The following is a 26,895-nucleotide window of genomic DNA, read 5'->3' on the forward strand; positions in this document are numbered from 1 at the left end:
TAATTAAACTTTAATTCAAACCACCACCATAATCCAAATACAACTTACAATGCCAGATAATAATTAAAAACTTAATTATTTGATTCTGATGAAGTATTAGGATACTAATTATGAATTTCGATATAGAGCAAGTCGTAGATCGGCCCTTCATTATCACCAGGAAGCGCAGGTGGAATAGCCTATCTCTCCCATGACATAGGCACGGTGGCAAGAATGTGATGCTTCCTACAATATTTCAGCAGATGATGATCAAGATGGGTCGCAACCCATAGATAAGGGCCTTGTTTTTTATCATCCGAATAGAAGTCCTCTTTCCCCGCATCTTCCCCCGCAAATCTAGCCCCTAATTTTCTTGCCTGACGAAAACTATCATGGCGTTGGCTTCACAAATACGATAAAAGCGAAGCTTACAAAACCTTGCTTGTTTGTAGACACAGGGTACACTTTTTTAACCGCGGTGAAACCGGAGTTATGAAGCATTTCCGTCAACCACCCAAAATTAGGGTTTAAACCCTTTCCATTCACACCATAATGAACCGGGAGATTATGGAGAATGCAAGTAAAAGGCTGTGCGTAACGAGAACATGATTGTAGCTCACCAGCCATATTTTTTTTAGAGAGATATTTAGAAAGAAATTAGAGGTAAATGTTTGATAATTTAGAATTTGACCTAAAACATTATGAAGACATATTTATAGAATTATTTTGGTCAAATTGAATATTATTGGTCAAATTGAATATTTATTAAAGTTCGATTTTGAATGCGAATAATCAAATTGAAAAATCTAACCAAATACGACAACGGTTGAATTGAAACACCGTTATCTCATAATAGACAATAATAACGGTTACAAAAGATCCGTAACAATAACATAACGGGTAACAAAAACCGTTGCTGGTGTTAATTTAGTAACGGTTTTCGAAATGCCGATATCTTAAACTGGTAACGGTTTTCTAACAATCGTTGATAACAGTGATTCTATAACGAATTTTTGGAAATCGTTAAAAGCTTTTGATAACGGCTTGTTAATCAGCCGTTGTCAAATTATAATAACAACGGTTTCGAGGGAAACCGTAATTCCTATTAGCGCGGTCTAGGTTTCCACCAATATTTGGAAAACGGTAATCTAAGTGTCGTTACTAAATGTATTAAACCGTTGTGATACGCTCCTTATTGATTGCCAGATTTGGCGTAGTGAACGCCTTAGGAAGTAGAACAATGAGAGATTTACAACGAAAATTGAGTACACTTGCAATAATGAGATATGCAAGAAGGAAGGGATGATATTAGGATTCGGTTTTATGAATTGGAGGAACCATGGTAGTTCGTTCCAACAACCAAAGGCCCTATCCTTACACACTGTGAGGACAGTGGGAGTTATTTCAAGGCTAAGTAACCTATCTCTAGATTGGATCTGGACATGTACTCAAAAGGTTGTTATAATAAAGATTATACAAAGGGAAATGGTATAAGGTTAGGGAAAGTGCAATGTGTTGCTGACACTTACTAACCAAAAGCCTTTTCACAGGTTTAACATTATAAGTCATGTCATTTCAATTGAGTTGAAATGTGCAGCATATACAAAATGGAATATGGATTATAGATTATGTAGTAATTGATATTGTATCAATTTTACGTATGTGATAATGCATTCATCGTTTGAGTTTTATATTAAACTCTATTATTACTTTGTTACATCCAAATGGGTTGTTGAGACAATATTGAACCTCATTAAAGTGAACTGGATTAACATAGTATTCGCCTCTAGTCGCTTATATGAGGTGACGTCTTGAAGTAACTAGAGTGTGATGCGATTGATGACGAGTTCAAGTGCCATAGAGTCATGAGAGATGACTAGTCGATCACATAGGCAGACTGTATGGGACACTCTGTCGGGCTTATGACCGCTTATAGAGTTCTGGAAATTTTTATAGCCTGGTCGTGGCGAGAGCTACTATAGTATTCTTATGAGTCTATTCTTTGACTAAAGACTGTTCGCCTAAGATGGCACAGTTTCAGAGTGACTTTGATTTATGTTCTACGACCTTCGTAATTGGGGTCAAATGGGCATGTTTTGGGTCATGATGAGTTGTGGCTATTCGAAGGGAAGAGTGTAATAGGAATTGTCCATCCCTGTCAGGGTCATCTTATATCTCAAGGCCACTCGAGGAGTAATGAACTGGAAATGCATGGCTACGCTCGGAAGGTATCTACGGTAGATAATTCCAGCCAGACAGTTATTCTCCAGATCGAGGAAACCACTCATGATATGATCAAATGCAAGTATGATCTGTAAGACACCTTGCATTGAGTGGGAGATAGTAATAGGACAAGAGAATTGGTGACGCACACTTGTCGCGGACAAGTGGGAGATTGTTGGACTAAGTGTCCTCGACAATAATGCGATCACATGTTTAAATCTCATAATAAGAATGCATGAGGGAAAATAATATTTTATTGTCAACTGATCCACATTAATTAGTAATGATTGGCTGACTAGATTTTGACATTACTGTCGTATGACGGTGGTGATCAGTTGATCCCTTAATGTCATACCTCTAGGGTAACACTCTTAATTGATTAATTAATTAATTAATTGTATGTAGATACAAGTTAATTAATTCCTTAAAATTGAACAAATTTATTTATAAGTGAGAATTATATATCTTATTGTAATGTGACTAAATAAGATTCAATTTAGTAATTAATTTGTTATATTACTAAAATTGACTAATGTTTGTGAAACATTTGAGATAAGAGTAATTAGTTAGTTATAATTACAAGATGTTGTAGATTATATTAACTAGACTTAATGTGACCCATTTTATATACATGTAATGGTGAATTACTTGTTAATTTGTCAAATGTAATCTTTTTAATATATAATGATATTTAATTAGTTAAATATACATTTATATTGCTAATGACATGTTACAAGTCACATGTCATAACATATTACAAATGACAAAATTACAAAGATAATATGGAGTCCATTTTAAGTGGGTAAACCGGTTTCATGGTATTAAAAGGGTTTTGTAGTTGTTGTTTTTTAAATATAAGATAAACACCATGATTACATATACCTAGTAGGACCTACCCTAAGCTTTTGGGTAAGATAAAAAACATTTGGGTAAGATAAAAAGCATGGCATGCTCCCTTTTGTCATAATAAAACCGTCCCCCTCCCCCTCTTAAGATGAGAAGTAGTTCTCATTTTCAGATGATGACAAGTCTTATGCTTATCTTTAATCTCTTATTATCATCTCTCACATAAAATTGTTTTATGCATAATTTGTTCCAAAATCTCTAATATTATTCCACTATTACTAGAAGTAGTAAACAATAATATTAGTTATCATTTTAAGGGCTCATATACTAATTCTAGTACTAAAATTAGTATATGTATTAAGAGTGATTATCTTGGTACAATTCCTTGAGGAGTAGATCCTACCATTGGATCTAAGTTCATCATTGGGGCACTAGGATTTTCTTAAGAAGACTAATTTGGTAGGAGAACAATTAGTATAACCATTCGGCCCTCCTTGTAAGTAGATCGGTTTCTTCTTACTTTGTTTTAATAATGTTATGCATGCATAAGATCTTATTAGTTTATGACTAAACTAAACTTGTAAAATTATTAGAAGTGTCTAATAAGAGGTTAATGAATCTTACATAACCATGGTATGGGCAACTAGCAAGAAGTTGTTTGAACCTCTCCCAATACTAATATAAGTTTTCCCCATCCATTTGATCCACATTACTTATCTCCTTCTTAATTTGAGAGGAGAGACTAGCTGGAAATATTTCTCCAAGAAGGCTGTCTTCATATGGTTCCATGTGGTAATGCTTCCGGTGGGAAGATAATAGAGCCAATCATTCCCCGCATCCTTTAGTGAGAAAGGAAAAGCTCTCAATTGGAGTTGCTCATCTGTGATTCCATTGGGTTTCAAGCTAGAACATACCACATGAAACTTGTTCAAGTGCTTGTTGGGATTCTCCGTACTTGTCCCATAGAATTGTGGCAATTGATGGATGACCTGGACTTGAGCTCAAAAGTAGCATTTTTCGCTAGAGCCGGAAAAGAGATACACAAAGGAACTTGTGTAAGGTCCGCAGCGGTGAGCTTTTTGATAGTCCTTGCCCTTGGAGGTGCACGGTCCTCGGCGTCTCCCATGATGATGTTTATGGGTTGTATATCGTTTTCTACAACGAAAATGGTGTTGTTGGAAGAAGAAGATTGGTTATCTTCCTCTTGGTCTTGTTGGGTTACGGAATTGATTTTTTGAATAACCGGTGGTTCTCTTCTTATACCTCCTCCTAGTTAAGCAAGAGTTCTTTGAATTTCCGGGTCGTAGGGAAGCAATGTTTCACTTGAATTCCTAGTATGAACCATAAAAAGATCTACACAAGAATCAAACGATCAAAAGGTTCTCACAAGCAAATTTACCAAACACAATCTCGCTACTAGAATACTAATGCAAGTAACTTGACACAACTATTCTAAAACCCAATTTAAAACACTAGCAAAACCGTTACCTTCCCCGGCAACGACGCCAAAATTCAACACGCCTAAAACGTCGCTATTTAAGGCGCTCAAAGTAACAATTTATATACCACAATACATACTAATCAAGACTTAAATATAAGACAAGTAAGTATCAAGTAATGTGATCGAACCCAAGAGAAGGGGGGTTTGCAAATGTGTAATAAAAAGAGTAATTAGAACAATTGTGACAAATTAACAACAAACATGTGAATAAAAGAGGGGAGGGAGGTTGGTTTGGTTTCCAAGCAACAATTTGGAATTCAAATGAGAGTAACAAGTAAGTAAGCAATTGAAGATGATTATCAAATATGAGAGGAAAACTTAACCAAATTCCTTTGGTGAACCATTAATGGTTGATCCATGACACAATCAATCCCTTAATTATATATTATCACCTCACTGTGGAGATTACTCTCCTAAATCTCCTTTATAGTGGTTAAATGATAAGGAAATCACGCTTAATCAATTAACCCTATTTATCAATCCTACCAAGTAGGAACACATACAAAGGTCAAATTAATAAGAAGATAAAGGCATGAGAGATTCAATAAGAGTAATTTAGACACAATGGAACACGATTAATGCCTAATCACAAGTTAATCCCTTTCTTGTAGATCAAGTTAGGAGGAAATCACACTCACTAATTCAAACACAAGGTGATGCTAAGATATAATTGCAAGGGAACACACTTAACAATTCTAACAATAATAAATTAAGGAACTTGATTAAATTAAGCAATAAGTAAATCACACTTAATTACTCAAATTAAACAAGATTTCCAAAATTTAAACAATAAACACAAAGGATTAACAATAATAATAATAATTAGTGAAAGATTGGAGTGTCTTACAACCAAAAGATTACACCATTAGGATTGAATTAAGAAAGGAGATTAGTTCTCCATAATAGATCTAGAAACCCAATTAAAATGATAATCTTCAAATTACAACTTGATTAACAAAAATAAAGCATAAGATGGTGAATCCCTCATGGTATTCACCTATATATAGTCCTAGGTTAAAGAGGAAATGATGGGCTTAAGTTGGATGGAAGCCCGTAATAAAAACGCGTAATGCCCAGAATAGGCGCACGGTGCGCCCTATAACATAGGGAGGGGCGCACGGTGCGCCCAACGTGCTGAACTCCGCTTTGAACTTTTTCCTTTGCTTCTTCTCTTGGACGGTTCTTTCATTGTTCTCTTATAACTTGCTTCCATGCTTCACTTGGGACTTAGAACCACCCCGAACTTCCTCTAAAACATGTTCAAATCCTCCTTAACAGCTCAACACTCGGAATTGGTTAACGAAGACATAAGTCAAGCAAAACCGCTTCCTAGTGTCGCTTATTATGCACAAAGTTTGCTAAATAGATGGTAAATATGTGAGCTTATCAATAAGCAAGTTGCAAATCTACACAAATAACATAAACTACTCATTCGGTCCCGGTTAGTGGTTTACCTTTGGTTTTCAAAAACCAAGGAAAGAGGAAGAGACCATTTGTGGGTACTATTATTGAGTGAGAAGTGGACAATAGATTATGTGAATGATGAAATTACCCTCAAAACTATGCTCAATATAGAAAGGTAAATAAATGAATGAGACACTCATAAATAAAATAAGTAAACAAATGACTAGAACGAAGGGAGTATAAGTTATTAACCGCCCCGTGAATATCACGGGATCAAATGCTAGTTTGTCATTAAATTACCACTTTTTCATCTCCCCAAGTAACCAATCCTAATTAATCATCTCTAGATCTCTTCCTTCTCACCTTTACCATTTAGACTTTACTACTCTTTCTCCTCCACCACCACCATCAGTCACCACCATATTCATCTCTCACATCCGCCTCCCTTTTCATCCCACCTCAATCATGTATTCTCTTTCCTTCTTCTCCTCCTCCATAAACTTCTTGTATGTTAACACTATGCACTCTATTGTTCTCCTTGTCCAACATCCTCCTATCCTTAACAAGCTTAAAAAGCCACCATACTCCTTCACCACCAAATAATTTGACAAGAGAAATAATAACTAAATAAGCACAATCCTCATAGTAAGAGATAAATGGTGTTGGGCGAAAAAAAAAAGGTGATTAAGGATGGTGGTAAGAGTTGTAAGAGGAGGGAGACTTGGGAGAGAGAGAGAGAGAGAGAGATGATATTGGGCGAAAAAAGATGAATAAGGATGTTGGTTATGGGTTGTAACTTATTAGGGAAGGGTTGAATAAGAGAGGCTGAGGAGTGATTTCGGTTAGGTAAGTGATTAACATTGTTATTAATATATTTTAATTGTAACCAACAACAACAACAACAACAACAACAACAACAACATCAGAGCCTTAATCCCAAAATGATTTGGGGTCGGCTGACATAAATCATCCTTCTGAACCGTCCATGGGTGAATGCACACCTCAAAATGCGAAAAAATAGAAAAGGAAAAATGAAAAACAAAAGAGAGAACGAAACATAATACAAAAGTCAAGGTAAACTTATAAGTTTTAAAATCGAAGTCCTGATTTCTTTTATTAAAACTTAAAATTTTAATTGTAATCAAAATTGTAAATAATTTTTAGTTTATGTTTTTTTTGTTAAGTTTGCCGGAATCTTGACTTTTTTCACGGAATTTGTCTATTGTATGTATTAATAAAAGGAATATAAATTTTAGGTACCTTTGGGGGGAAAATGTGAGGTGCTTTAATACCAACGAGGTTATATGTTCGGTAGTCACCGACAAAAAACCCTTCCCCAAACCGCAAACCAAACAGGCAGGTAGGTAGCAGGGTGTGACGATCCGCACACTTGAACCCTTAGATTTATTTTATGCTTATGTAATTTCATTTCCCTTGTACATTTGTAGTAAGTATTTTCTTAGTAGTTTTAGATTAGGTTTCCATAAATAGGTATATCGCTATTCTGAACTAAACTTGTAAATTCAATGTCTCCTGCTACCAGGATGTAATAATCAAATTTCCCTCTTTAGGGAGTACTAGTGAATGAAAATCTACTTCCTACCTTATGCCTTCGTATTGCTTGTTGTTGCTTTGTTGTGAACGACTCTTAGCCTTCACTTTACTAACAAGCCGTGTTTGTGGGATCGACACTAGGATCCCGACTCACACCCCCGAGACCGATTACGAGTGCCTAGTGCCTGACAAACACTAGAGCCTAACGCTCTCGTTGCATCCTGTCGTGTGTTGCCGAGACCCGAGTAACGTGCTAGTGAGCGATCCATCACTAGTTCGAAGATCCTTGTCGCTTGCATCTTGCCTTGAGACGGAAAAAGGTGCGCGCCACGGTCCGGCAAAAGTAGCGAACCGTGACATTTGGTATCAGAGCCCGGTCTTCGGACGGGCATCTGCGAGCCGCATTTGTTCATCGAGATCGAGAAAATGGGCGAAACAATCGAGGACCGAGTGGATGCCTTAATGGACACAATCGACGTCAAGCTTCCCAAACTCGAGAGCATCGTTATGCGGATGGCTGCGAGCCTCGAGGAGTTGCAGAAGACGGTTTGTGACCTTGAGACGAAGGTGGACGGGATGAACACCCGCATCGAAGCGATCAGTGGTGCGATCCCCGACGATCGGGAGGAAGAGATCAATCATCTGCATCGAAAGGTCGAGATGTTAGAGAACACTTGCGCCACGCTCGTGAAAGCGGTGGCCAATGACGGGAAATCTGTGGGGAGCCATAAGGTGAAGGCACCTCCACCTCGTGCCTACGATGGGGCGAGGGATTCGAAAGCGGTGGATAACTTTATCTTCGATATGGAGCAATACTTCCGAGTAAGTGGGCTCGACGAAGACGCGGAAGTTGTCACGGCAAGCATGTATCTAGTCGACGATGCCAAGATGTGGTGGAGGGCTAGGTACAAGGAAATCGATGCGGGCACGATTACGGTGGCATCATGGGCCGACTTCAAGAGGATCTTGAAGGATCACTTCTACCCCGAGAACACGGAGTTTGTTGCTCGGAAGAAGCTGAAGGAAATCAAGCACACCAAATCAATCCGGGAATATGTGAGGGAATTCTCAGCGTGCATGCTCGAGATTACCGAAATGTCCGAGACGGACCGGACATTCGAATTCATTGATGGGTTGAAGAGGTGGGCACAACAGGAGGTCATGAGGCAGAATCCCAAAACTCTGTCTTCGGCCATATCAGCTGCGGAACGCCTGCTCGACTTTCACGGGGAGCGAGAGGCACCAAGAGTGGTGGCACCAACGGGGAATACTGGTGCGTCACAGAGTGGGTACAATGGACAAAGGCCACAAAACAGCGCCATTTCGGTTGGGAACAGTCGGTTCCGCTCGCAAGGAAGTCAAGCCCAATCGGCGAGCACTACAAACTCGCCCTCAAGCTCGTCTTCGAAGGTGGGAAACTCTACTGCTTCCACAACGAAGAGACCGTTCGCGTGTTTTGTGTGCAAGGGTCCTCACAAGATGGCCGATTGTCCGAACCAAGCGGAGTTCAATGCCATGTTCAAGAAGATGCCGAAGGGGGCTCAAGAACGTCTTTATGGGGCGTTGGCCGACGAGTGTAACGAAGACTCGAGTGATGGTGAAGACCAACCACGGATGGGCTCACTTCAAAGGATCAGCGCGATGGGGAAGTACGAAGATTCCTCCGCCAAGAAATCCAACAGGCTCATGTGCGTGGACTTGATGGTGAATGGGAAGCAAGCACGAGCCTTGATCGACTCGGGCGCCTCCCACAACTTTGTTACGAAAGATGAAGCTGATCGGTTGGGGCTAGTTAAGGATGCTAACAGTGCTGAAGCGGTCAATGGGAAAATGAGACGCGTCCAAGGAGTGGCTAAGAAGGTCGCGGTCCAAGTGGGTGAGTGGGCGGGGGAGCTCGACTTCACCACCGTTCCGCCGGATGACTTCAAGTTAGTACTCGGGATGCGCTTCTTTGAAAAGCATTGGTAGTATTGAAACCAAGTGACAGATCGATGCTACTAATGGGGTCTATCGTAGTGAATACGGTAGACGGCGACGAAGACAAGGGGCAGCATCGAATTTCGGCTATGAGGGTGATACCGACGCCGAAACAAGGGATGCGACCTTGGAGAATGCCTAAAGGTTCGGTGGAGCCGAGGGCGAACAAGACCCAGGCTAACTACGATGCTAAGTGGCCTGGGAGACGAAAGAAGAGTCTACCCCCTCACCGAGGAGTAGACAATGAGGGCCGAGATGCCCAAAGAAGTAGGCCTCATACCATCAGGGGGCCGCGTCGATGTGATGAATCGACGTCCTGGTTTGCGGGTAAGTCGACCCAAGAGATAAGGCCTCGTACCATCAGGGGGCCGCGTCGATGTGCTGAATCGACGTCCTGGTTTGCGGGTCAGTCTACCCAAGAGAGAAGGCCTCGTACCATCAGGGGGCCGCGCCGAAATGCTAATTCGGCGTCCTGGAGATCTCACATTCCCTTGAATGCAGGTGCTGAAGTGACGAGAGACAAGGTGAAGGTCCGTTGGGGCCAGTACTTGAAGGAATCCCGAGAGAGGTCTTTTCAAGCAACGACAAAGTGGACTTTCCCGAGAGACAAGGAGCACGTGGTGGACTTGGAGAACATAATGTTCGGCAGCTTCTATGTCAAGGAACTCCAGCCTATCCTTGAGGGGACGAAGAGGCTAGTCATTGTTTGGGACGAAGCGTACATTCAAGCCGAGTTGTACAAGCCAATCCCCAACACGGCATGGACAGTCAGAGCTCACCGAGGATGTCTCACCGAAGCACCATTCAAGATTTTTTGTGTTGCCGAGGGCGGCAACAGATTAGGTGGGGGAGAGTGTGACGATCCGCACACTTGAACCCTTAGATTTATTTTATGCTTATGTAATTTCATTTCCCTTGTACATTTGTAGTAAGTATTTTCTTAGTAGTTTTAGATTAGGTTTCCATAAATAGGTATATCGCTATTCTGAACTAAACTTGTAAATTCAATGTCTCCTGCTACCAGGATGTAATAATCAAATTTCCCTCTTTAGGGAGTACTAGTGAATGAAAATCTACTTCCTACCTTGTGCCTTCGTATTGCTTGTTGTTGCTTTGTTGTGAACGACTCTTAGCCTTCACTTTACTAACAAGCCGTGTTTGTGGGATCGACACTAGGATCCCGACTCACACCCCCGAGACCGATTACGAGTGCCTAGTGCCTGACAAACACTAGAGCCTAACGCTCTCGTTGCATCCTGTCGTGTGTTGCCGAGACCCGAGTAACGTGCTAGTGAGCGATTCATCACTAGTTCGAAGATCCTTGTCGCTTGCATCTTGCCTTGAGACGGGCAAAGGTGCGCGCCACGGTCCGGCAAAAGTAGCGGACCGTGACACAGGGACACTCCTCTTGACTAGTCGTCCCGTGTCCGACACCGTGTCGGATACCGACATTTATCGGACACGTGCTAAATGTGTCTGACGCTTGCAAAGCCGTGTCTAACTTTCTTCATTTATTTCGAGAAATGTCCGACGCGTTTCCATGGTATTTGGGCACGTGTCCGAGGCGTGTCCTTATTATTTGGCATCATTTGGGGTGAATGATGTTCTTTAGACGAGAAATGAGTTGTCCAAAGATATTGATTTGAAGATGGTTTGGGTGGGAAATGAAAATGAGTTACAGTCAAGGCCAAGTTTTACATCACTTATTTAAATTTCATATCAAATACTTTTATAAGAAAAAAAAATTGAACGTTTATTGTTATAAAATATACTCCATTCATTCAACTCCACAATACAAGTATTTCATTTTGGTCAATTCAACTCCACATTACAAATTTCCTTATTTGGCTAAATAAAAGATCATTCTATCCTTATTGAAAATCTATATTTACAAAAAAATTGTCATCCATACCCACAATAATCGACCATAAAACTCACCTTTATATTCTTTTAATATTTTTAACCTCTTCATTCACTCTATCTCATGTACTCTTAATATTTTTTTTAATCCTCTCCTTATTATTTGTACAAAAAGCATACTTGCAATGTGGAGTAGAATAAAGGGAGTATATTTTATATCTTAAATTTTATGGGATACCGTGTTGTGTTGTGTCGTGCTCGTGCCCATATATGTCCCTGTTTTGGCGCTACCTAGAGAGCCACTAAGCCCGGTAAGTGGATTATACATCTGATGTACTACATCCAATTCTATAGTTTTTGAGCATTATAATAAAGTTTTTGAGTTTCACTATGAAGTTTTTGAGTTTATTTACTCCAACATTAAGCTCTAAAAATTTGCAATAAAATTCAAAAACATTACATATAAGTTTAGTTAAATTTGAGTTTTGACGGAAAAAATATTATAATCTAACTTATAAAGTTTAATATCTTTCAAAAAAACACACGCTTTCAAAAAAATAAAGTTTTAGGTCATAAACTCAAAAAAAATACATATATGCTCAAAAAGCCAAAAAATTGGAGATAGTACATCCGATGTATGTTCCTTTTTCTCCACTAAGCCACTTCTCCGTAATCCGTATTACTACCATTTTTGCCTTAAGTTCATTCTTTTACAACTGTGCGTCTGTGGCTCTGTGCCTTATGTTCATTCATAATTCGTTAGATTAGATTATTAGATGAATTAAAATTCCTTAAGCATAGACTTCAAAAAAAAAAAAAAAAAATTCCTTAAGCATATGATCTCCAATGTTTTGATCTCTCCTCTCTCTCTCTCTACTCTCTCTATCCTTTTCATCTTTCTGATGTAGAGAGAGGTTTCCCCTTCAATCAATTATACACTTTCACTTGACTTTTCTCTTTTCATCATTATTTGATCCACCCTATTAAACACATACTCCATTTTGAGTTGTTCGTTTTCTCCGTTTGGCAGCCATGGCGGCCGCTACTGCGCCGATCGTCATGAAAGAAGCTCTCACGGTTTGTCTCCTTGTTTTTTTTTTTAACTTTTTTATTCTGATTATTTACGTTTTCACTCGGTTAATTTCGGTAATTCAGTGATTACGGATGATCTAGGTTAAGCTAGATCTGGATAATTGGTTGCGTGAATTGGATTACAAGTGTAAAACGTGGTTTCTGTAGTTAATTGATTGTAATTAGCGAGAGAATTGCTAATGAATTTGGTTATTGTTTGTATACATTAGATTAGAGTATAATTCGTGATTTCTATAGTTAATTGAATGTAATTAGCCAGAGAACTGATAGTGATTTTGATTATTATTGTGTACATTAGATTAGAGTGTAATTCGTGATTTCTGTAGTTAATTGAATGTAATTAGCAAGAGAACTGATAGTGTTTTTATTGTTGTGTAAATTAGATTAGAAATTCATGATTTTTATAGTTAACTGAATGTAACTAGAGAGATAATTGATAATTTTAATTGTGTTCTGTTGTGATGTTGTTTGATACAGTTGCCAAGCATCGGAATAAATCCGCAGTTCATAACGTTTAACAATGTGACGATGGAATCAGAGAAGTATATATGTGTCCGGGAAACTTCGCCACAGAATAGTGTTGTCATTGTTGATATGAACATGCCGATGCAGCCTTTGCGACGACCTATTACCGCCGATTCTGCTCTAATGAACCCAAACTCTCGAATACTCGCCTTGAAAGGTATATTTTTCACTTGATTAATGAAGTATCTCCTACTTTTACTAGCATTCACTGCTGACGTGTTTGGGATTTTATGAACGTTGTTGGTTAGTGGATTGATAGGCAAGTAAGATGAGGTGGAGGAATTATACTGTCTTGATTAGGATCTTTCGGGGTAAATAGCCCTTGAATCTATATAGGCTTATTAGAGTGGTCCTGAGGCTGTGTTAGTTAAAAAAATAGTGTACTTACTAGCTTGTTTATAGTGGAGCTAATGGCTTGGTTGCATAAGTTTCTAATCATGGTGTATGGTTGGTGACTTGGTTCTTTTGAGGCTTTTATTCATCTCCGTATTGCGGCTATTGCTTGCCATAATTTTAAATGATCATGAGAGTATTTGCCTTTACGCCTCCATGTTGTCCATAGGATTCGACTAGGAAACTCTGAATGCAACAAATCATGGAAAACTCGTTCGTCTTCCAGATATTTCAGCGGGTTGGCTTAGGAATATAAATTTGTAGTTTCTCTATATGGGTACTTGAGCATTATTTTTGGAAGAAAGGTATCAAGGTGTGGTTGATTCCTATGCATGAAAAACTTAGCTTTGAGTTAACCACTTGCGGTCAATCTGCAAAGTTTATGCACTTCATATGATTGTAATAGATTTGCTGCTGTTAAAGCATTACCATTGCAAACATCAAATTAGAATTTTGTGGTTACAATGGTATACATCATTCATGTTACGTGTCTGCCTGACCAAGTTTTAGTTATATCATGCACAATCTGCATAAGTTCTTATTATTTATGTTTTTCTTATGTGAAGCTCTCCTACCGGGTACTACACAGGATCACTTACAAATATTCAACATTGAGACAAAAACAAAGGTGAAATCGCACCAAATGCCGGAGCAGGTAAACTATTTATGACCAATAAACAGGAGTATGGCTTATAATGCACTATTCTAATGGTTTTTGATTTTTTACTAGATTCAGTCTTGTTCCCCTTCTTTCAGTTAATTCGTTGAGGCAGATTATTGGCCTTTGTGTAGGTTGTTTTTTGGAAGTGGATCACTGTAAAGTTGCTTGGGCTTGTCACGCAGACATCAGTTTATCATTGGTCAATTGAAGGTATGCTGTTACTTTTCAAGTCACTTATCCATGCTTTCTTGCCAAACTTAAGCATTTCTCATGGTTATTTACCTTGCAAATGTCTAGTTATATGGTCATGACTCTTTCTAATTCAGGTGACGCCCCCCCTGCCAAAATGTTTGAAAGGACTGGTAACTTAGCTAACAATCAGATAATCAACTATAGATGTGACCCAGCAGAAAAGTGGTTGGTCTTGATTGGAATTGCACCTGGTTCACCTGAGGTACTTCTGACACAGTTTTTGCACTTCCTCTATTGCATTCTGAAACTTTTTTTTATTCTTTTAGCTGTATTATTTTGTGCTTTATTAGGGGATTTGGGATATAATGCTTCAATTGTGCTTGCTCAGTACTTCCTATCATCAGTTGTAGTAGTATAAGTTGGTTACCATGATCTCATATGTATATTTGTAAGCTTCGGTTTGGTAATTTGTAAATTTTTGTTGAGAATCTTTACCAATAAAGAAATATTGCCATATAACTAGTCTGATACCTGATTCCACATGGCTATAACAAGAACTGATGTATATTAAACTCTTGAGGAATATAATGTGGTGGAGTTGGACTAATGGAAAGAAATTTATATCAGGAGTAAAGTGTGCAATGCTGCATAACGGCATTAAGGAGTTCATAGTTTCTAATAAGATATTTTTGGTCAATTGATAACGAGTTTAACGACCACTAAGCCATTGTTACATTGGAGATTCATGTTTCAAAGTTCAAGAGGATGCCTATTAACCTAAAGGAAGAAAATAGCTGTGCAGCTTATTGCAGTAACCGCCACTGTAAAGATAATAGCTTAGCTCTGTTGATTTTGTATGAATCGAGCCACCTAATTGTTCTCTCCCAAATATTAGCTCTTTATTTATGGTAGTTTAACTGCATTTATTTTCTTTCCGTTGCTGCTTATCATCAAGATACTGGCACTGAGTAGGAGGATAGAAGGATGATGAACCGAGGGTATTGTGAGTGTTAGTGGAAGAATTAAGATGACATTAAGTATGATTCTGATTGGCACGGGTTTATAATCGATTCTTGACCGCTTCTCTGTCTTTGGCAACATTTTAACTTGCATATATATTTTCTCAGAGGCCTCAACTTGTTAAAGGAAGCATGCAGCTCTTTTCCGTGGATCAGCAGCGTAGTCAAGCTCTTGAAGCTCATGCTGCATCATTTGCCACATTTAAAGTAATAACCTTCATTCATGATATATATATAATTTTTTTGTGGTTGTATATTGCATTTAGGATAATAAAGCATATTCTTTTTGGCAGGTCCCTGGAAACGAGAACTCCTCTACTCTTATTGTGTTTGCTACGAAGTCCTTGAATGCTGGCCAGGTTACTTCTAAGCTTCACATAATTGAGCTTGGTGCCCTACCAGGTTTGCACTTTCCGCTCTTCATCTCTCCTTTTGTCTTCCTCTTCTGTCATCTTTGTAAATAATGTATAGTATTTGGGCATTTTGAATAAGAAGGTGCTAAGAATTTGAACAATTGGTAGTACTTTTTTATTTTGTTTATTTCCCTTGGTTGAAGTACATTTTGCTGAACTATTATTTTATTTTATTTTGGTGAAATGCTGAACTTTATGGAGTACCAGAAGCATTGTCTAATCTTTCTACCTGTTACATAGCTTTAAATCTAATGCCTTGTTTTCCATTGTTATGTTTTGACAGGAAAGCCTGGTTTCACAAAGAAGCAAGCTGATCTATTTTTCCCTCCAGATTTTAATGACGATTTTCCAGTCTCAATGCAGGTATATATAATGTAAACAATTTTCATAGTTTGTGTTCTGCACAACAACTATACGCTTGGTTACATTTTTTCTTTCCGCTTCTGTAATGAAATCGTTATCATCATTAATTGGCAGATTTCCAACAAGTATGGTCTGATATACGTTATTACCAAGCTTGGTCTGCTGTTTGTATATGACCTGGAGACTGCCAGTGCTATTTATAGGAACAGAATTAGTCCTGATCCAATATTTTTGACAGCAGAGGCCTCCTCAGTTGGGGGTTTTTATGCCGTTAATAGACGGGGCCAGGTCCTTCTTGCCACTGTCAATGAAGCTACTATTGTGCCTTTTGTCAGTGGACAGGTATGCTTGTTAGATGATTCTGTTCTGAGATGTTTCTAACATGACAGAGAGGTGTAACATTATCCGGTGTTTCCCATTTGCCGCAGTTAAACAATTTGGAGCTTGCTGTCAATCTTGCCAAAAGAGGAAATCTTCCTGGTGCAGAAAACTTGGTATGTTGGTTGGTTTGACTGATTTAAGATATTAAACAGTTCTTGAAAATCAGGCTTTAATCTAATCTTCATCTAGTTTGGGATTAAAATATTATTCTTAATACATAAATTTAAAATACTTGCACACATAATCAATAATTTCATTATGAGGGTAAACACAAAGGACCCAACCGCCCCCTTCAATGTCTACTTTGATTCTGTTATACAGAATTTGGACTTGCAATTGATTGAGTTTTATCAAATGTATTTCATATAACCAGTGGATAAACAAACCGCTCTCTCCAAAAGAATTTTGTGAAACCGTCTTGTATGAGAATCTGTGTAATTGCTAAGCAAGAACTGATGAATCTCTTTTTTCTTCCATGTGCATAAATTCATGATGATCTATCTTAAAAGAAACCTTCATTTATCTCGGGTTGCACAATACATTAGCATCCATTTCCTCCTTCCTGGAAACATGCACAGTAACTACTTTGAGGCCCTTACTTTGCTTAGACAGGAAGTGGTAATTTTGATGTCATGCAGACATTTGTTGAAACATAAACTGTCATTACTGGACTGACGTTCCACTGTGAAGTGATACAATTGCTTGTACTCTTTTTATTATTTGAATCCGCTTCTGTCACCACCCTCACAAATTTCCGGTATTTCGGAGGCAACCCAAGTAGAGGAGGAAGAAATTGAATCCCCCCAACTGTTAATGAGAATATATATAGCATGATTATATGTGCTAAATTTTTTTTTTTCCCCAACAATCTGCTGAATTTCATTCACTTGAGTTCTAGGTTGTTCAGCGGTTCCAAGAATTGTTTGCTCAAACAAAGTACAAGGAAGCTGCTGAGCTTGCTGCTGATTCTCCTCAAGGCATACTGCGCACTCCTGACACAGTCGCCAAATTTCAGGTATCTATAGATGTAGACTTCAGAAGTGAGAAGCATATGGGCTTCTGACTTTTAACCATAATTGTGCATTATGTTATTGTTTGCCATTGTTTAAATATGTTTGGTACAGTTATATATCTTGACATAGTTTTTGTCAAGTTTCTAATGACTTCCCTTTTGACATTAGCATTGCCCTGCTCCTCCATCTGACCATCCCCCTTTTCGTCTTTTCCTAGTACATTTATCTTGGACTATATGGTTGTGCAAATGTCAGACGGAACTTTTAAACTTGGTGGTTTTTTTATTTATTTTAAAATTAGTTTGGGTGTCTCAGCTTCTTTATTTTTTCAGTTAATCAATCTTATACGTGGCTGTACTATTCCTTGAGATACAATTCCTCGTTCTTTGGGGACTTTTTGACGCCTCTACTTTCTTCCTCTTACCAATGCCTGACTTCTTACTCTAGGTCTGGCTCTTAAGTATGGGTGCCCAGGGCTTCTCATTACCCCTGGAATAAGTTCTAAGTAGATGATTTTGGTATCTTGCTATTTAATGGCAATAAATTTCTCTGTTGAGTGTCATGGCCTGACTGAAGTGTTGTGTACTTGTGTTGCTAATGATGGTCCAATTCATTTTTGAAATTGTGGGCTATCCAAGTAACCTCCATGCCATAAATTATTATGAACCTATATGCCGCAGGGTGATAGGTTTGGAGATGATTAAATTTCATTCTTGGAAAATGTAGTCAATTTTGTTTATGACTAACTAATTAACTATTCAGTATTTTTCCCCCTGTTGGGAATTGAAGTTTTTGATTTATGGTGCAGAGTGTCCCTGTTCAAGCTGGGCAGACGCCGCCTCTATTGCAATATTTTGGGACTTTATTAACCAAAGGAAAGCTTAATGCATTCGAGTCATTGGAGCTGTCTCGCCTTGTTGTGAATCAAAATAAGAAAAATCTACTTGAAAATTGGCTAGCGGAGGACAAATTGGAGTGCAGTGAAGAACTTGGAGATCTAGTGAAGGTTTGTCTCCTTTTTTACATTTGTTTGCATTTCTAAACTCTTAACTTAGCCATTTGACTTTCTCAATTGTCTCGTGATGTGGCTACCTTTTTTGATGTTGCAGACAGTTGACAATGACCTTGCTCTGAAGATATATATCAAAGCCAGAGCAACTCCAAAGGTCGTCGCTGCGTTTGCCGAGCGCAGGGAATTTGATAAAATTCTTGTATATTCTAAGCAGGTTAGAGATTGTTGTCTTTGATAGTTCTTTTCTCCATCCTCCCATCGCTGTAAAGTTCAAGGTTTGAGCGTACAGTAAATAGTTTTTATGCACTTGGAACTTTTTAAAATAATCATCTCTTTTTCTTGACGTAGGTTGGTTATACACCAGATTACCTGTTCCTCCTCCAAACTATCCTTCGTACAGATCCACAGGTAAGAATGACCTCTTTAGCATTTAATTGGCCGTGGTACTGTAAATGTCTGTAATGCTGATGACTTGAAAAATTACTTGGAGAGTGCTGTAATTTGTTTATTCTCTGTTGTACATTGCAGGGCGCTGTCAATTTTGCTCTGATGATGTCTCAGATGGAGGGAGGTTGTCCTATTGATTATAACACTATCACTGATCTTTTTCTTCAGGTAAATTTTTATATAGCTGTTTCTTATGTCCTTAAACTGATATGTTGTAATGTGAAGCCAGCTAATGGACGGAGTCAAAATGCCTGTATGTACGCATTCCGTTAATTGACGAGGTATCTGTAATCTTTTATGATCTTCTGTTCTACAGAGAAATTTGATTCGAGAAGCAACTGCATTTCTCTTAGACGTTTTGAAGCCAAACTTGCCTGAACATGGCTTTTTGCAAACCAAGGTACCGCTACAGATACGTTAAAGCAGTAGTTGACTTAAACCTGTGTAGTCATTCTGAGTTGTTGCAATCAGCTATGGAATTAATGTGCAGGTTTTGGAAATCAATCTTGTTACCTTTCCCAATGTTGCTGATGCCATATTAGCCAATGGAATGTTCAGTCATTACGATCGTTCTAGAATTGCTCAGCTTTGTGAAAAGGCTGGTTTATACTTGCAAGCTATCCGGGTAAATGGCTTGAAGTGCTTCATACTCCTTGATTGTGTTTTTTTATAGTTCTTTGAATTGTGGCCCATTACTAATACTTTTTCGTTTGTTATTTCTGCAGCATTATACTGATTTGCCTGACATAAAACGTGTTATTGTTAACACTCATGCTATAGAACCACAGGTTTTTTGTCATTTGAGCCTATTATTCTTGTGATCTGATTAAGATTGGTGGTTATTCGTCTAAAATATTTATCACGAACAGGCTCTCGTTGAGTTCTTTGGTACTCTTTCTCGAGAATGGGCATTAGAGTGCATGAAAGACCTTTTACTTGTCAACCTCAGAGGCAACCTTCAGATAATTGTTCAGGTATTTCTTTGCACATCCAAGCAAGAAAGAAATACCTCGGTATGTGTTAATATTTTATTTTATGTATTGTGTGCCTGTGCAGACTGCAAAGGAGTACTGTGAACAGTTGGGTGTTGATGCTTGCATTAAGCTCTTCGAGCAATTTAAGTCATATGAAGGGTTGTATTTTTTCCTTGGATCATATTTGAGCTCCAGGTAATCCTTATATGGGTTAGAAACCAGTTTGTCTTTTTAAAATTTCTATTCCTTTATTCCAGGTATCACAGCTCTTGTTTTACTTTGCAGCGAGGATCCTGACATCCACTTTAAATACATCGAATCAGCTGCTAAAACTGGACAGCTAAAAGAAGTTGAACGTGTGACTAGAGAATCCAACTTCTACGATGCTGAAAAGACAAAAAATTTCTTGATGGAAGCCAAGCTTCCTGATGCCCGTCCACTTATTAACGTCTGTGACCGTTTCGGCTATGTTCCTGATCTCACACACTACCTATACACAAACAACATGCTGCGTTATATTGAAGGTTATGTGCAGAAGGTATGTCCCCTTCTAAACGAAGTGTTTACTTTGGAGGACATAAATTCTGTTCAAATATTGTTATTTTAATGTGATAAATTAATTAACAGAATATCCCCTCTTCTTTTGTAGGTCAACCCTGGTAACGCACCACTAGTTGTGGGGCAACTTCTTGATGATGAATGTCCTGAAGATTTTATCAAGGGCTTAATACTGTCTGTTCGCTCTCTGCTTCCAGTTGAGCCACTGGTGGAGGAATGTGAGAAGAGGTGCTTTTTTTTTTCTCTGCAGACAACAATTGAATCTATGTCTCCAATTATTAATGCACCATTACATTTATTTTTTCTGGTTTAGGAATCGGCTTCGTTTGCTTACTCAGTTCTTGGAGCATCTTTTGAGCGAGGGGAGCCAAGATGTTCACGTGCATAACGCTCTTGGTAAAATCATAATAGAGAGTAACAACAACCCCGAGCACTTCCTCACAACTAACCCATACTACGATTCACGTGTGGTTGGAAAGTACTGTGAAAAACGTGACCCCACCCTTGCAGTTGTAGCGTATAGACGAGGGCAATGTGATGATGAGCTTATCAATGTCACAAACAAAAATTCTTTGTTCAAGCTTCAAGCAAGGTCTGTTTCATGCTCTGTATTGATCATTTTATGTTTATAGCATACCTCTCTCGATTGCTTATAGTTCCATTTTCCAGGTATGTCGTGGAGAGAATGGATGGAGATCTTTGGGAAAAGGTTCTTACCCCTGAGAATGAGTACAGGAGGCAGCTCATTGATCAAGTTGTGTCCACCGCTTTGCCTGAAAGCAAAAGTCCGGAACAAGTCTCTGCAGCGGTTAAAGCTTTCATGACGGCTGATCTCCCTCATGAATTGATCGAGCTTCTTGAAAAGATTGTTTTGCAGAACTCCGCATTTAGTGGGAATTCCAACCTGCAAAACCTCCTTATATTGACTGCAATCAAAGCAGATTCCTCTCGAGTTATGGATTATGTGAACAGGCTGGATAATTTTGATGGACCTGCAGTTGGGGAAGTAGCTGTTGAAGCTCAACTTTATGAAGAAGCGTTTGCGATTTTCAAAAAATTTAACCTGAATGTGCAGGCTGTAAATGTACTATTGGACAATATCCAAAGTATTGACCGGGCAGTAGAATTTGCATTCCGTGTTGAAGAAGATGCTGTGTGGAGCCAAGTTGCAAAGGCTCAGTTGAGGGCCGGGTTGGTCAGTGATGCGATAGAGTCATTTATACGGGCTGAAGATTCCACGCAATTTCTGGATGTGATTCGTGCTGCTGAGAATGCAGATGTGTACCATGATTTGGTGAAGTATCTTCTTATGGTGAGACAGCAAACAAAAGAGCCTAGAGTGGACAGTGAGCTCATTTATGCTTATGCCAAGATTGATAGGTTGAGCGACATTGAGGAGTTCATTCTGATGCCAAATGTGGCGAATCTTCAAACTGTTGGTGATCGCTTGTTTGATGAAACTTTATATGAAGCCGCTAAGATAATATATGCTTTTATCTCTAACTGGGCAAAGCTAGCTGTTACCTTAGTTAGGCTGAAGCAGTTCCAAAGTGCTGTTGATGCAGCACGGAAAGCTAACAGTGCAAAGACTTGGAAGGAAGTTTGCTTTGCGTGTGTTGATGCTGAAGAGTTCAGATTAGCTCAAATTTGTGGGCTAAATGTTATTATTCAGGTATTGCTTGCTTTATTTAATATCCTCATTCCCTAAGCAAATCACCACATATCATGGTATTAAATGCAAGTTATTAGTCTATCAAAGTATCCTTGGTTATTCTGCTGTAAATTTTTTTTTTTTTTTTTTTTTTTTGGCAAATTCTCTTATGGCACAACTAAATTTTAGTCATTCCTTGCGGGATAGAGGAAATCTCTTTTGGAGTACTTGCTGTTTGTGCTCGTTTGTGCCCATGGGAATGGAGCAAACTCTTTGGCCAGCCGTTTACCTCTTCGCGAGAGCACCCGCGGCGAGGGATTATACACTGTTGTCGACGGTGGACACCCTGGTTTACACCAAAAAAAAAAATAGATTGTTATGTTGAAAATTTGTCCTTTTGTCTTAATGATTAGTATCGGTCTTGTTTAAGTGTGTTTATCAGAAACTTTTGCCATCTGCATAAACCTTTACAGATTAAAAGCAGTCTTGCCATTCGTATACAGCTTTTTACACTTGTAGACTGTAGTGTGTTATTTTTGGCTAATTTCTGCTTCAATTATAGGTCGATGATATGGAGGAAGTCAGTCAGTATTACCAGAACAGAGGTTGTTTCAGTGAGATAATCTCATTGATGGAGAGTGGCTTGGGATTGGAACGTGCACACATGGGCATTTTTACTGAACTTGGGGTACTTTATGCCAGATATCGCCCTGAAAAGCTTATGGAGCACATAAAATTGTTCTCAACACGTCTGAACATTCCCAAGCTGATTAGAGCATGTGATGAGCAGCAGCACTGGAAAGAACTCACTTACCTGTATATTCAATATGATGAGTTTGACAATGCTGCTTCTACTGTAATGAATCACTCTCCTGATGCATGGGATCACATGCAGTTCAAGGATGTTGTGGTTAAAGTCGCCAATGTGGAGCTGTACTATAAAGCCGTACACTTCTACTTACAGGAACATCCTGACCTAATTAATGATATGCTCAATGTGCTAGCCCTTCGTCTTGACCACACACGTGTCGTTGATATAATGCGAAAGGTTTGTCACCCTTGCTGTCTTGCCATTTTTTATTTACCTATTGAGTTCTCATTTGTACATTATGTTGGATAATTGTTTCATTTGGTTTGTGTCTCGTGTTTCAGGCTGGTAACTTACATCTGATCAAGCCATATATGATTGCAGTCCAGAGCAACAATGTATCTGCTGTTAATGAGGCTTTGAACGAAATATATGTGGAGGAGGAAGACTATGAAAGATTGAGAGAGTCAATTGATTTACATGATAACTTTGATCAGATAGGACTTGCGCAAAAGGTGATGCATTTACGTGTTTAGATTTTGGTGGCAAGTTTAATTTGTCTTTAGTTTTACACTTTTACTCACAGTAAATGGGGATTTTCTTTTTTTTTTCTCATATTATTATTCATGATGACAGATTGAGAAACATGAGCTCTTGGAGATGAGACGTGTTGCAGCTTACATATACAAGAAGGCAGGTAGATGGAAGCAGTCTATTGCGTTGTCCAAGAAAGATAAACATTACAAGGATGCAATGGAAACCTGCTCACAATCTGGTGATCGTGAATTAGCAGAGGAGTTACTTGTTTACTTTATTCAGGAGGTGTTTTTTTTTTTTTTTTTTTTTTTTTTTTTTAATGAATTCCTCTAATATTATAATTTATACTTCCAACTGGGTCAAAGACTCGCTATCTTTCACATGGTTAACTCACTTGGACATTATTTATGCAGGGTAAAAAGGAGTGCTTTGCTGCATGCCTTTTCGTTTGTTATGATGTCATCAGGCCAGATGTTGCTCTTGAACTTGCCTGGATGAACAATATGATTGACTTTGCCTTCCCATACCTACTGCAGGTAAACCCTGTTAGAAGATGCATTCCAATACACAAGGAAAATGCAATTAGACGTGATGAACGTCATAAATTTGTTGAAATTTTGATTTTATTCAACTTTTTTTGCTTTTTGTGCAGTTCATCCGTGAGTACACTGGCAAAGTTGATGACCTTATCAAGGACAAAATTGAGGCTCAAAAGGAAGTAAAGGCTAAAGAGCAGGAGGACAAGGATGTAATTGCGCAACAGGTTAGCTTCATCTACTGTTGCTCCTGCCCCCAAAAAGCTTTCATTAATTTATGTTTTTATTTTTGCGGTGGAAAAATTATCACATTTCTATATCTTGGTTTCCACATCATGGGGGTCTAAGAGCTATCTTTTATGCAGTTCTTTTTTGCATCAATCCTGACTTGAGATGGGCTTTAGGTTTTTACCTATATTAGGCACCAAACTTTAGTATAATGCCAAAATGCAAGTAAATCAACTATTTTGGCACTAAGTGAAATTTGCATCAACCCATATAAATCTGACTCGTTAAAGCATTCACTCTTGATTCTTAATGCAAGCTAATTGGCCTTGTTATAATAACAGAACATGTATGCTCAGTTGCTGCCTCTAGCATTGCCGGCCCCACCAATGCCAGGAGGAGGACCTCCGCCCGGGATGGGAGGCTATGGACCTCCTCCCATGGGTGGAATGGGTATGCCCCCTATGCCACCTTTCGGCATGCCACCTATGGGACACTACTAAAGTGCATATAACTATGCTGCCTTGACATGAGGTTTCATATCGAGCTGCGGTTGGAAAATTTGCCGTTCTAATTATGGGATGGTTGCCATCGATGCTTTTATATATACTCAGAATTGGATTGCGAAAGCAGCAATGGAATAGGTGCTCTTCCTTGAATGTCAACAAAAAAAAAAAAAAAAAAAGAATTGGATTGCGAAAGGTTGAGCTGAAGAATAATGTGTAACAATTTTGCACTTTAGTTTGTATGTTTGATGTAAATCTTTGTAGTGCCATTCTTTTTTTTTTTTTTTTTTGGTTGTTGTGCTATTATTTAGACGTTGAGGTCATTCTTTTTGGTACTACTGCTGCTTTGTAAGCAAGCTAGTTAGTCTTTCGTTTTTCGTATGTAATGGAGTTGAGCATATAGTGAGGACGAACCAAGTTTTGAAGCTTTCTTTTCCTAATTAATTAATTATGAATTTTGTGAAGGTATTCATTTCATCCTGATTTAACAAACTTGAACGATTGCTTATTAATATATCAAACTAGTTTTGGAGCCTGTGAAAATCACGGGATCGTTAATAATTGACTGTGTTTAAGTGTTTAATCTGTGAATAACTTATATGGAGTAGTCCCCATCTCTCAATCATTTGTTTAATTTTAATTAAAAAACCACTCACAAATAATTAAAAAAAAGGTAAATAAATGAACACGACTAAGGGAGCGGTATTTTAAAACAAAAGTTTAATACACTCCAAATTTTTGATTCTGGATGATACGCAAACCAAAATGTGAATAGCTTGGTTGTTTTGAAGCGAGGGCACAATCCGTCAAATTGAATTTTCGGGTACTTCTGGTCTTATGGTCAATTTTGACGCCATAGAAGTATTGGAACATGAATTTGCGCTCCATTGTCGTCCCTTGTTTTCAAAGGATTTAAAAATATGAGTACAAGTTTCTACCAATAAAAAAAAACATTAAAAGAAGTCACCCTTCCATATATGAACAAATTGCATTGAAATTTATTTTCTACTAAAAACCTCCTAACTTCAAAATATATAGCGTGATTACTTTTTCATTCATTATCCTTTCTTTCTCTACAAAAATATAACCTTCTTATTATTTCACTTATAGTAAGTACACATATAGATATAAAATTTAAATAAATACTCCCGTCAAAATCCTAAAACTCGTACAATATGGATAATTATGCTAGTCTCGTAAAAATATTTCTTATTGGGTATGCAAAATAATTACGCGAAGTTCAAAGCACATCCATGTTAGGGTCGCATTAACATATATATACCTCATATAATAACATCATTAATTAAATTATCAAGTTAATTAATTGAATTGGCACCTCCAATTAAGACTATTAAATATAAATATATGAACAGAAAGAAAAGGAAAAAGGAGACACAAAATTCCAATAAAATATTCTAAATTACAGAGAGAACAAAAAAACTGACTTTTGTAAGGACTGGTAATGTTGGTTTGGACAACCTGGTATCAAATAAGACAATATGAATTGGTATTTTGATGAGATTTTATAGAAAGAAAATCAATGACTCTCAATTTTCTCGTTTGAGTTGTTAATGATTCTTCAATTGCCTGCTTAATTAATGGTTCTTCAATCGTCTCTTTAATTAGTGATTCTTCAAATGTCTCTTTATTATTTAACCATTGTTTTGACCGGCTTAAAGATTATAGAATATGAATTGTTTTTTTCACCAACAAACATTGCATTTTGCCTCTTTATTGCTTAAATGAAGATATTGTTTTTATTGTCGTTTTGGTGCATTTTAAAGTACTTGACCCTATGTTTATCTTGCAAAGAAACGGTCGTGAACTTTTATGTGAGCAACTTTAACAACTGTTCCAAATAATTCCAAGGAAAGGTTACATATATTTAAAATACACCAATTCTTATTTCAGACCAAGGTATCCGTCTTATTAATAAGACGGATACCATATTCTCTCACAAAATACCCATTTAGGGTGAGTGGAGAAGCACATGGGAGGTCCCACCTTTGTCCCCTCTACCCATTTCCTCTCACACAACAACCCGTCTTAAAATCCGACCCGTTTTAAGCAAGACTTACTCTTTAAAATATCACATTTTGTGTTATAATAATATACTCCGTAGTATATATAAGATTAGATTTGGGACAAAAAGTAAGAGATTAAAGTAAGGATCAAAACTTTATAAGTGAACTCTAATAATTATTATTAGTAGTATAAGATGAGCAAAACTAATTTCACATTTCTC

General features: G+C 38.0%; 1 protein-coding gene across 1 annotated transcript; it reads left to right on the forward strand.

Annotated features, from left to right (window-relative positions):
• The first annotated feature begins 12,125 nt into the window (after nucleotides 1–12,125).
• Nucleotides 12,126–25,114, forward strand: LOC141605605 (clathrin heavy chain 2-like). The gene is made up of 30 exons (XM_074424452.1): nucleotides 12,126–12,421; nucleotides 12,914–13,118; nucleotides 13,921–14,009; nucleotides 14,147–14,225; nucleotides 14,342–14,469; nucleotides 15,335–15,433; nucleotides 15,520–15,628; nucleotides 15,923–16,002; nucleotides 16,117–16,344; nucleotides 16,431–16,496; nucleotides 17,282–17,398; nucleotides 18,205–18,402; nucleotides 18,506–18,622; nucleotides 18,757–18,816; nucleotides 18,937–19,023; nucleotides 19,172–19,255; nucleotides 19,346–19,480; nucleotides 19,581–19,643; nucleotides 19,725–19,829; nucleotides 19,912–20,024; nucleotides 20,115–20,367; nucleotides 20,479–20,615; nucleotides 20,701–20,979; nucleotides 21,057–22,059; nucleotides 22,601–23,086; nucleotides 23,191–23,361; nucleotides 23,483–23,668; nucleotides 23,797–23,919; nucleotides 24,036–24,146; nucleotides 24,489–25,114. The coding sequence occupies exons 1-30, from the start codon at nucleotides 12,377–12,379 to the stop codon at nucleotides 24,645–24,647; spliced, it is 5,115 nt and encodes a 1,704-aa protein (XP_074280553.1). The 5' UTR covers nucleotides 12,126–12,376; the 3' UTR covers nucleotides 24,648–25,114.
• The last annotated feature ends 1,781 nt before the right edge of the window (nucleotides 25,115–26,895 follow it).

This window comes from Silene latifolia, chromosome 1 (assembly GCF_048544455.1).
Source record: "Silene latifolia isolate original U9 population chromosome 1, ASM4854445v1, whole genome shotgun sequence".
In the NCBI taxonomy this organism is placed as follows: domain Eukaryota; kingdom Viridiplantae; phylum Streptophyta; class Magnoliopsida; order Caryophyllales; family Caryophyllaceae; genus Silene; species Silene latifolia.